The sequence below is a fragment of the Chlorocebus sabaeus genome, chromosome 8, assembly GCF_047675955.1.
Source record: "Chlorocebus sabaeus isolate Y175 chromosome 8, mChlSab1.0.hap1, whole genome shotgun sequence".
Taxonomy (NCBI): domain Eukaryota; kingdom Metazoa; phylum Chordata; class Mammalia; order Primates; family Cercopithecidae; genus Chlorocebus; species Chlorocebus sabaeus.
The window spans coordinates 88,829,525-88,841,906 of record NC_132911.1 but is presented as its reverse complement, the minus strand read 5'-3'; the positions used below and the strand labels follow the sequence as shown (position 1 = coordinate 88,841,906).

The 12,382-nt window shown below is 34.8% G+C and overlaps 1 protein-coding gene across 19 annotated transcripts in view; it reads right to left on the bottom strand.

Moving 5' to 3' along the window:
• The window catches only part of RALYL (RALY RNA binding protein like), a 737,315-nt gene that overhangs the window by 47,166 nt on the left and 677,767 nt on the right, over nucleotides 1-12,382 (bottom strand). For all 19 annotated transcript variants that reach the window (XM_038000334.2, XM_073018172.1, XM_073018179.1 and 16 more), the window contains one exon: nucleotides 3,418-3,531. In XM_038000334.2, coding sequence (XP_037856262.1) covers nucleotides 3,418-3,531 — 114 coding nt within the window. The remainder of the gene's footprint in view (nucleotides 1-3,417; nucleotides 3,532-12,382) is intronic.

Here is a 12,382-nt window from a genome sequence, read left to right as displayed (position 1 = left end):
TGTAACCTCTCTAAGGCTTAGGTCTAACATCCCAATGTTATCATTGGAACTGTCCCAGTCAGATTTGGCTGCTTATGTATCAGGCATAACAGTGAGAATAAAATTGAACTAAATAATGTCTAATTGCCTTTTGACTTCAGAAAGTCTGCACTTGAAATGTAATTTTTTTTTTTAATAAAAATGTAGTTACCCATGGAGTAACTGTGCTCATTGCATGATACCCAGTCTTTACTTTTCCTTCTTGTGCCTTTCACTGTTTTTGGTCACTTAACATCTTTGTGTAAAGCATGTAATTTGTGCTATGCATATGTGGCAACTTATATGTGGCCCTTTTAAAAGAATTATCTAAGAATGAGGCAAAATTGCTGGCCAAACTGATTTTAAGTGTTAGTTCTGGTTTTCTATATTCTACATAGTCACTATATCCCCAAAGAAGTTGTGTGATGTAATGGAAAAAATAATATATGCATGGTGGATGCACACTAATCGTAATTTTAGAAGCTGGAATATACATTTGAGGCCATAACCCATTCCTCTAGTTTACATTTGAAAGTCTTGAGACCTAAGAGAGTTAAATGACTTGCCAAGTTGTACCCAGTACATAATACATGGTGTTGGGCAGAGTTAGGGAAGAGAAGACATGATCTTGTTCTGAGGAACTTAATAATCTCAAATGACAGGACTCCACACACACATCTATTTGAGCAATTTAAGGTATAGAAAATCCAAAATAATGCACTGAGAGCTTAGGAGTTTACTTTAAAAAAAAAAAAAAAAAAAAAGATACTATGGAACTTGACCTCAGGCACAGCCCATGTTGTGTGTCCTTCCCCACACTTTCCGATTCTCCATCTCCTTCCTGCCATTACTTCTGTGCTGGAAAATTTCACTATCAAATAACTAATAGTAAATTAGGAGTGAGAAATTTATGAAAGAGTAATAATGAAGAGTAAATGCTAGCTACCAAGTAATTAGCTTTCAACTAATTAAGCATTATAATGACTGTCCCCTTGAATAGGGAGGCAATGAGCATTTTAAAATGAGTTTTAGTGCATTTCACTCAACTTTCCATAAGGTAGTGTTAATTCCTTCCAGGTAACCCTGATTTCTTTTCATAAAGAAAACATAGTAAAATGTATAAAACATTTATCTTTTATCTCTATAAATACAGACACTATTCAGGAAACAATTACTGAAAGAATGGAGTTACAAATTAATTCATTTTCTTCATAAAAAGTTAAAGAGAAAGACATAAATATCAAAGGACTAAGTCTATTATTTTAAAAGCAACTGTCTCATGACTGGAAAAGGTTAAACATGTTCAAAAGTAAGTGACATCTCAGGAAAAAAAGATGCAAGCTTTGAATTTTAGTGTTACATTTCTAAATGATCTTCCAAAAAGATATCTGGAAGGTATTAGTCATTGCAGGAAACTGAAGGTATATTATGATGGAATAAGGATCACATTTTTCTCTTTGAGGTGATTTATATTTAAAGGAGTTCTCCATAATCCTTTAAACTGAAGTGCAAATTGGTTATCAAAGTCCTTTGCTGTAAGGGTTGTTTTACATAATAATGAATTTTACAGAGTTCCTCAAAGGGAAATATTGATTTAGGCAACATCACAGAATATTTCAGTTACAGTAACACCTCAGTGCCATAGACAGCATGTAAAAACTTTCTAAAATCCAAAATTTTTTATTAAAAAGTATAGGCAGTGTACTTTTTCTGAATAGAAAATATACTTGTAATAGAAATTTTTAATTAAGAAAGATTCCATTTAATCTATCATTACTCATCTACCTTAACAAGTGTTAGTGTGAGTTGACCATGTGCTAGGTACATGGCTTGTGTTTTTTTAAAAATGGGCTGTATGAAAGTATGAGGAAATGTCCATTTGCCTGTACATGGGTGTGTTGCTACTAATCCTTGATAACTCCAATGATTATATTTTTAACTCTGTGCTATATAATTTACATATGCTACTTTGTTCATTACTCACCATGTGAGGCAGCCATCAGTATCATTTTATAAATGAGAAAACTGTGTATGTGGTATGTAATGATTTGAACCAGCATTTATTTCTGTCATCCATTATGCTACACTACCGTCTTAAATCTGCTTCTTTTCATTCTTGAGCCCTATATGGCTCACCGCCCAGGGTAAGCTCCAACACTCACCCCAGTGATAAGAGTCAAAAAACTGACAGGCTCCTGTGTGTGGTAGCTCAGGGGCCCTAGGTCCCCATGAGTTCTCATCATTTAGGTGTTACCCAGATAGCCATACTTCAGTGAAATCTTGGACCAAAGCCCTGGGGAGAACCTGAGATTGGGGCTGCAAATGGGAAAAGCCATTAAATTCAGTTACAAGCCCCTGTCAGTTTTTGACAGGCTCCTGTGTGTTTGAGACAGAGGTCTATCACTAACTAGATATACAGATCTAGGAAAATCACTTTACTTTCCTGAGCCTTTGTTTTCTCATCTGCAAAATGAAGAGGCCAGATTTATCAAGGGCTTTCACACTTTATTTATTTGTTTTATAAGAAGTGGAACTCTTCCAGCAAATTAAGTCTGACGTTGAATGCCAGTATCTAGAACAGATACAGGGAAATGACACTGGTCAGAGAAAGGGCTGGGTTTTGAAGAAGCATAAGTCTGGCTACCTACTGGGTCTCTTCCTAATCCCCATCTTAACTCCAAGGAGGCTTCTGAGGCATCTAAAGCCTTGTAGAATACACTTTTCAAACTGTGGCCTACTTCTTAGTTTATACCAGTTCTCATATACTTGTGACTCAAAAAATATCTGTAGCCATATGAAAAGAGCATTAGAGTTGTACTAGAAAGGAGCTGAGTCAGGTTGACAATTCAAAAGACAGAGGCTATTAAATTGTAAAACATGTAATCAAATAACTTGGCCTGTGGGTAGCCAGGCGCATGCTCTTAGTCTTGAGGTTCCTGAACTTGGCTACTGAAGTCTTTCAGGGTGGCAGCAAAGGCAGGGGTTGGGTATTATAATAATTGCTGAAACCTGTCAAATTTTGCTGCAGTTAATTTAATTATATGTGAATATTATGTTAGCCTGATAGCATTATTCTGTTGATTGATTTTCTGAAAGGTTACTTGATATTGAGACAAACTCAATTGTGACTCAACTAGTGCTGATTATTCCATCAAAACACTTTTCCTTGCCTTTTATTTTTAGTATGAATCTTAGAAAAATTGGTTCATGTTCTCTAAAATAAAAAAAAAATCATATTTTATTATTGTAACTCTTGGCTTAAAGATATTGTTGGCATATCTGTATTAACCTCTGTTAAACTCAACCAGTGTCTTTCTGGCCCTGTACTGCCTCTGTGATTGACAACGTTTCACTGGTTCAATTCTGACCTGTCTGTGATCACAGATCCTTTTCACTTACCTGCCTCCGCCTTCTGCTGTTTCTCAATCTTCTCCAGGCGCCCTAGCAAGGAGTCAATTTTAGTTTTGATCTGGGTTAATTCTTTCTTGATGGTCTGTAACTCATCTGATTTCACTGGAAAGGAGAAAGAAGGAAGAAAACAGCAGAGCATCAAATGCACCATAACTCACCTAGGACCCAACTCACAGGCACCCCGTATTTTCTCAAGTCTGTGTCCAATCACATAGGACGTTTTTCAATATTATCAACTTCTCATTACTTCTGGTGATCCTGGAATACTGGATGATTTTGCCAATTACAAATACGGATTCTCAGTGACATGAGCATTTAATCCTAAATCTTTTGACTGAAGATTATGGAAATGGATAATGGAATTTAGAAATATTTTATAAAATAACCAAATGATGCTAAATTAAATTTTAGCAAATAGAGTAAATCTTCAATGTGAGAGGGATTCAGATGAAGGAATAATGAAATCATAACGGCTACTACTTTGAGGAACTACATTGTAATATATATTTTAGCAGTCAATGATATTTTAATCCAGCTCCTTGGAAATTGATGGAAACCAGGATATACAATTTATCCTTTAAATAAAATGTCTTAGATGCGAGAAAACTCCAGCTCCCTCAAAGTTGCTATGAAGCTTCAGTTTTTCTGAAAAACAAAACAAAACAAAACAAAACAAAACAAAAACAACAAAAAAAAAACCAAAACAGGCAGTGAGTTGTGCATGCCTTCCTCTAAGCCCTGGGCTTGATGAAAAGGAAAATCACTGAAGTTCCCATTGATATTTTCAATAGTAGTGGTTCCCATTCTAGATTTTTAGAGTTTAGTACCATTTCAAAGAAAACAAGTGGGGACTAACATAAGACTGGCAACTTTTCATTTTGCCAAGTATAGATGTTAAAAACAACAATAAATAGCCTACTGTTGACTACAGTAATTATTTTATAAGGCAAAAAGGCTTAAGGAAAGAACAATCTCATATTTCAAAGACAATGCTTTAAATGAAATATTTTTATATTTGTAAAAAGTTCACTGCACTGTCCTTATTTTTCTGAAAACCATTTCAATTTTATCACCTTTTCATTACTTCTAGTGATCCTGGAATACTGTATTATTTTGCCAGTTACAAATAGGGATTCTCAGTGACATGAGCATTTAATCCTAAATCTTTTGACTGAAGGGTATGCAAATGGATAATGGAATTTAGAAATATGTTGAATCCACAACAATCAGAGATGAAAGATTTTAAAACTATCACTATGGAACAGCTATACCTGCCTCTGAGCTTTTATTAGGTGGACTGGCGTATTCACACCTCAGTCAAGAGCCAAGTTTCAAGATCTTGGACACTTATTTGATTCCAGTCTATTTCTCTTCTGTCTCTTTTCCTTCTGGTTTCTAATAATCTAGGACTAGATATTCCCCAGAAATTTTGAGGGAATTAGAGTGTTTAGTTTGATTCTTTAGTCTTCAGACTTTTTTGAAAAAATAAAAAAAAATGCAATCTATGTTGCTTAAAATAGAACTATTTGTCAATTAAGAAATGATATAGTATACATGATATATTATGGATCATAAACACTAAGTCTCAAGGGAAGAACAGATTTTTATGTAAAAATGAGAAAACTTTTCCCATTGTAAAATCAGATTTTTTTTTTTTAAAGCAGACTTTTATTTACAATGCAAAGTTGTTTGCAAAATAAAAACTGCAAGAAGCATGGGCCCTCTGGAGTATCCCTCTGATGAATGACTAAACTGGAAGTAGTAGAACAGTGTAAAATACAGAATCACTCCTCACGTCAATTACTTCAAAGACATGAAAGTACCATCGTGGAATTGCAGCTACATTTGAGGAACATCATCTGCCACAATTGCAAATTGATTCTGCTTTGAAGAGTGGTACTCATTCCTTTGATGAAGGCATATGCAGTTCTACTTAAATGTATCAAATTTAATAGAAAATATTTTATCTTAGAACATTAGATTTCAATGCAGGAGAAATAAGACTATGGCTGAAAACTAACAGAATATGTTTCTTAGCAATTAGAGCTACTCCTTAGCCCAGGAATGCAGTTGACTAATTTTAATTTATGTATTGCCTTAAAAAACATAAACCAATAAACCACTACTACTCTACTTTATTGAACCTACATTAGAAAACAATTGGAAATACAGACTCATCTGGCTGGAACTTAGAAGTCTCCAGGGAGCCAAGGTTTCATTTAAGTCTAGACTCATGTCCAGCGCTGAAAGAACACCTTTCAGATCTCAGCTGGATTATTATGGAATTTGGGTCTAATAAGTTAATGTTACTCAAGAAACAATGCTCAAATGTAACACAGAAATCTGGAGAGATTCTGTCAGTTCTTTCCTGGACCTACCAGGAAATGTTAAAGTGAGCCTCTAACCCTATGCAGGCTGCTCAGTTCTTCTCTTAGAATGGGCGGGCAGCAAATGCTCATCTAGGTCCTGCAAAGCAGGCTCTACATATAATCTTGGCTGCCTCTTGAGCAATTGTAGAAGTCGTTTCCTCATCGCACTTCAATATCTCAGTGCTGTCCTTGGGAGAAGGCTTGCCCCTTACCTGATCCAACTGGCCGTAGTCCACGTTCTACTTTTCTTTATGCAGAGTCACTATCTATATATGGACTATGGTTTTGTGCTATTACATCTGGTTTCTGGATGGAATGCCTGGAATGAACCTCCTCTGTGTCTCATGTACTGCTCTTTCTAACTCTCTTCTGCTTTTGTTTTCTACTTTTTCCCCTCCTGTTAATAACTTCTCTACTGCACAGTGAATTATATTGTCCCTATTTTTGCTTACTATTATTCTCTAGTAGTTGAGTGTATATACATACATCAGAGATATTTTAGAAGACATTGGTAATACTATCTTCACAGGAAAAATATCTTTTGCTCTTTTTCTCTAGATAAATTTTACCACAGAAAAAACTTGTCAAAAATTATACACAAATATGGTGAAACCCCATGTCTACTAAAAATACAAAAATTAGCTGGGCATGGTGGCATGCACCTGTAATCCCAGCTACTTGGGAGGCTGAGGCAGAGAATTGCTTGAACCCAGGAGACGGAGGTTGCAGCGAGCCAAGATCGTGCCACTGCCCTCCAATCTGGGTGACAGAGTGAGACTCTGTCTCAAAAAAAAAAAAAAAAAAAAAAAAAAAAAAAAAAAAATTATACACAAAAGCAAACATGCTGTCATAATAAAAATATTTGGTTGTTTTGTTGAGGACAACTTATTTTTCTATGAGTGATTATAGGGCTTGAATTTAGAATTACCAAACAAAATCAGCAAAGTGATAAATTAAAAAAATTACAAAGTTCCTGGGACAAATTACTTTAGCTTATTTTTAGGCAAGAAGAACACTAGAGAAATAGAAGTCAGGTTGCCTCACTATTACTGTAGTATTTTTATTTTAAAAAAGAAGTCACATTAAGTCATTTCAGATCTGCGCTCTCTATACAGGTCATTGATTTGGTGATAAATGTTATTACATTCTGATACAGTTGACAAAATGATTGTGCCTTCTGCTGTGACATGAGATATAATCCAAAAAGAATATTAGGCACATGGGATGATACCATCTGTCTATATAAAAATGTGTGCATTTGTGACTTATGTGGTAAAAAATATTTCAATTTATTTTAATCATCTTTGGGTCAAGTCTATTCTGGGTAAATAAAGAAGCTTCAGCTAACTGTCTAGATCCGTGGTTCTTAATAGAGGGTGATTTTGCTCTGTGGGAGAGATTCTACTGTCTCTGGAGACATATTGGCTTGTTATGACTTGGAGGGGTGGTGCTACTGGCTTCTAGTGAGGATTTAGTCTGCTCAACATCCTACAATGCACAAGATAGCCCACACCACACCACAGAATTATCTGACCCCAAATCCTGATCATGCGAAAACTATTGAAACCTTGCTCTAGATAATTATATAACCTCCCTTACCAATATCATGCTTCCTATCAACTATTTAGAAAACTGAAAAATGTTTGTAATCATGTGGACTTTGACAATAAATCACATTAATTTGTTATTATTTTTATTTTCCCCAGCCATTAATACATTATTTGAATGTCCAAAACAAAGAAATATCACTTAATTTATAAATCAGTTTTAAATACAGGATTTCAACAATAAAGAATCTGAGAATCTGATGATGTACACCATTTTCCCAAAGTCACGTGATATGCACAGGTAAGAGTTTAGGCTGAAACGTAGATTTTCTTACTTTCAATTCTACACTTTTTATTGTGCCATGCAGCTTCAGTTGATGTGAAAAATATGATCATCAGTTTCAGTTATTTCCTTCACTATGAATTAATGAACCACTGTGTTTAATTCAATAATCAAAAAGAAAAGGAAGGTTTCTGGAAATCTTTATCATGATCACTTCAATGCCTCTGCTCTGCTTCCATCTGTCCCTTTCTTTATATAAACATAAATATCCCATAATAAGAAAATGAACAACTGACCTGAAGTTATAGGACAGGTGATACCCTTGTAACATAATACGTAATACAATTTTTTTAAAGCTAATTTAATATGAAGAGGCTAATTGCTAGTCTCAGAAATAGTTTTCAAAAGCCAAACTTTAAAGTATTTTGCTAAAATAAATGGCAGCAACTAGTTATCACCCACCTCATAGATGAAATTTCCTAGAACAGGGAATTACATATATATGCATATATATGTATTCATAATACTTATGCCTACATACATCTATACCCATTATTTCTATATTTTTTAGAAAGAAAATGAAATGGAGAATGAGTGGATTTTATTCAATAAGTATTCATTAAATGCTTACTATCTGCATCTGTTCATCTTGCATTTCATTAGAAGCTGCAAGTATATCATTTAATTTGTTCCCAATATGCAAATCAGAATTGTTAAACTTACTTTTGGATTTGAACAGTGAATATTAGAGAAGTTAAGTAATGTGTTTTAGCAGGCTGGGCATAGTGGCTTAGCCTATAATCCCAGTGCTTTGGGAGGCTGAGGCGGGAGAGTTGCTTGAGCCAGGAGTTTGTGATCAGCCTGGGCAACATGCTGAGTTCCCTATCTCCACAAAAAATAAGGAAATTAGCCAGGCATGGTGGTATGCGCCTATATTCCTAGCTCTTCAGGAGGCTGAGCTGGGAGGATAGCTTGAGTGCAGGAGTTTGAGGTTACAGTGAGCTATTCAATCGTGCCACTGCATTACAGCCTGGGTGACAGAGTGATACCCTGTTTCTAAAAAAATTTTTTTAAATGTTCTTTAAAAAGATTGCTTTAGCCAAGAGGCAACAATTCAAGTTTAGAGTGGGCAGCCTGACGCCAAAGCCATGGGTGTTTAGGTCCTACCCTCCTACCCCCCACTGCCCATCATGAACTTCTCATCATGGTGAACTGCCTCCCTGGTCTCATGGACTCTATAACTAGGGACAGAAAAGAAATATGTAAGTAATTTATTATGATACGTATAACATAAAATACAAAAAATGAGAAATAGTAAAAATCTTCTGTCACTTGATATTGAAATTATCTCCCATTTTTAAATTTTCTGGTCCCTCCTGCCCCCAACCAGATAGTAAGTGCCTGAAAATGAAAGATCACATCAATTTTGTCTATGGAATATCAGTTCCTCAGGGCTCATGTCTATTTCATCAATGGAAAAGGTGCTGATTAATTGAACTTGTATCAACTATGTGGGCAAAGAGAAAAGATAAATTAGTTTTGATGATAACTGATTGTGAAAATAGTCATAAAAGAATAGTTTTTTGAGTTATGACTGAAAAGATACTTTAGATTTCAGCAAGCAAAAATGGCCTTCTAAGTAACAGAAGTAGCAGATCTCCAATCACATAACTTGAAAATACACGTCACACTGATTTCTCTTAGACCCTGGAGTGTAGGCCAGAATTTGTCCCCTTGTTTCACCAACTGATGCAACATTTTCTGTAACTAATTTTCTCTGAGCTGTAGCATTTTTAAAGATGTGGTTCAAAGTCAACTGTAAAATGTATGACAAAAAGTAAAATGCAAAAAGCAAAAATAATAGTGATGTCACATTTCACAAATGTTTAAGAGTATAATCTGTGCAAAGCATAATTAACTTGAATGAATTTGTAATTGAAAATAGAAAGATTAGATGTCCATACAAATAACTACAACATGAAGCAGAAGAGTGTAAGTTCCATAATAAAATAATGAACAACTGGCCTGAAGTTAGAGGACAGGTGATGCCCTTGTAACATAGAGGGGTCTAAACTTGTCCTTATAAGAAGAGGAAATTTATTAGACAAGACACATGAAGAGTAAACAGTGTGGAGACATGGGGATAAGATGGTCATCTACCAGTCATGGAGAGAGAACTGACACAGACCCTTACCTCACAGCAATCAGAAAAAACCAAGCCTTCTGACACTTTGATCTCCAACTTTCAGCCTCCATCATTGTGAGAAAATAAATTTAAAGCCACCCAAACTATGGTACTTTGTTATGACAGCCCTTGCCAACTAATGACACCCATCATACAGATGTCCTAAAATATCATTTTGAGCAGGTAGCACTTTGCTGAGAATTTTTTATCTTGGCCCTGCATGAAATCCAAACCCTTCAATATTCTGCACAGCTTTTCATTATCCTTTTACCCAATTTTATATCTTGTTTAATAATAATGTCCTCAGTTTATTAACTGACATTCCTAGCAATAAATCTTTACTTCAGATAATAGTTATTATTTTTACTATCACAGTTTATTATCTATTAAGACTTTTATATTAGCTGACACTGTTCTAAGAGCTCTACATTTGCTAGCTCATTTAATCCTCACAACTCTACAGAGAAGGCAGTAAGATTATCATTCCCATTTTATAGATGAGGAAACTAAGGCACAGCAAGCAAGTACCTTGCCGCAAAACACACATAATAAATGGCTGAGGCACTATTGGATTCTAGGTGCAGCAATTACATGTTCCATGCTCCTACCTGCTATAATAATAATAGTAGTAGCAATAACCTCATTGAACATTACTATGTGCCTAAGCATTTTATATACATAAGTAGTTTAATTCTTACAATAACTATTGGATATACAGTATATTATTTTCAATTTCCAGGTAGGAATTAGAGGTATGTAGGGGTTAAAGGATTTCCCCAAGGCCACCATGGTAGTATACTGTGAAACAGACTCCACTCCAGGCAATCTGACAGGAAAGCCTCTGTTCTCCACCCAGATCCTGTCTCCCAGAAAGCAAGTATCTCTCATTCTACCTTTCTGAATGCACCGGCTCTTCTAAACTCAATTCAAAATTCTCTGTTAAGCCTTCTCTAACCTTTCCGGCTGATAGTACTTTCTCTCTTTAAAAATCTCTAAAGCAGAATATACTTTGCCTAGGATAATGGATGGATGGGAATGTTTAATGATATGTTGCTGAGTATTAATATTATTTCTCTGGTTGATGCTTTATCTCTGTATTTCAATCACATACTTTTGAGGGGAGGAACCCAACATAAAGCCTTCTTAGCATTGGGGATAAATTCTCAATTTTAACTTTAATTGAACTGTCTTTAATTTCCTGTTAGATGCTTCAGGGCATTTATATTAGTTTGTCACCTATTCTGTCACTGAAAGTGCATTGACAAGTCCCTAAAGGCATTCAAACTTACCAGAGTCTTTCTTGTTAGACATTAGAATTTAAATTAATTCTTTAAAGAAATTGATATGATCGAATATTTTTTTCCAGAGGGCATCAATTTGTCCACTAAGAAACTACAGCTAAAGCTCACTGATATTCATGTTTTCTCTTTCGTAAAATACTAATCTGCAATATCATATTTTCTTTATTTTATGACTCTGATGTCAGGACAGGACACGTTGATTATAGTTTTAGTTCAATTTGATTTGAAATGGGACAGAAATACCTAGTGGCAATATATTTAAAGCAATCCACTTTAAATGCTTATCAGTATTCATTTTTGGTAAATTATCACATTAATATATTTTTCTTTATATAGTTTTCTCCTTAGCAGAATTCAGTCATATTACAAATTCTGAAATAAGAAATGACAAATTATCCAAGCTATAACATTAATTTCCTCTTCTGAACTTGCCAAACCATTAAATGCTGGAAACAGCTATTAATAGAGTAAGATATATACCTCAGTAAATCTTTATTCAGATTCTATCAATATTAACAGTATATTTTAAACTTCACTGATACTTTTCATTTGTGATTTGAGTTTGAAACTTTTGTTATTTCCAGAAAACAACCTAATTGTAAAAAGTACTATAAATTTAATGAATATTTATACATGCATATATGTATTTTATGTACATATGTGTACATAATGTAATCTGCCAATATGCTCCTAAAAAGAATATTAAATCATGATAAATGTATAGAACTATATGAAATGAATAGAATTGATCAATCTGTTGTCTTGCTGTAATAACAGGGGGCTGACATCATGCTCAAGTACACCATGGCTGCCCCTTGTTTCTGGGTAATCTCTGATGTGACTGACCATGACATTGACTACTACATAGAAGCTCTGCTGCAGGGTTGGCTTGGAGGAGGCCCAGGGGCCCCTCCTCTCTACTATGTAAACCAGGCCTGTCAAGCTCCCCGGCTCAAGTATTTTATTGGGGTTGCATCTATAGCCTGTGGCTTGCCTGTCTCTCGGCAGTAATCCCTTGGAGCTGTCTTATTGATGCTGGAAGCCACATGACTATTCTACCTCCAAGCTTAGATTTAATCCTTAGGATAAATCTTTTAAAGTGATTTTCCCCAGTGTTTTATATGAAATATTTCCTTTTGATTTAACTTCAGTATAATAAAGATACAGCACTTAAAACATTTAAGTAAAATTAACATAATTATAATATGCTGAATAGATTTTAAATGATCATTTGTCTTGATTGTCCTTACAAAATCTTTTTACCACAT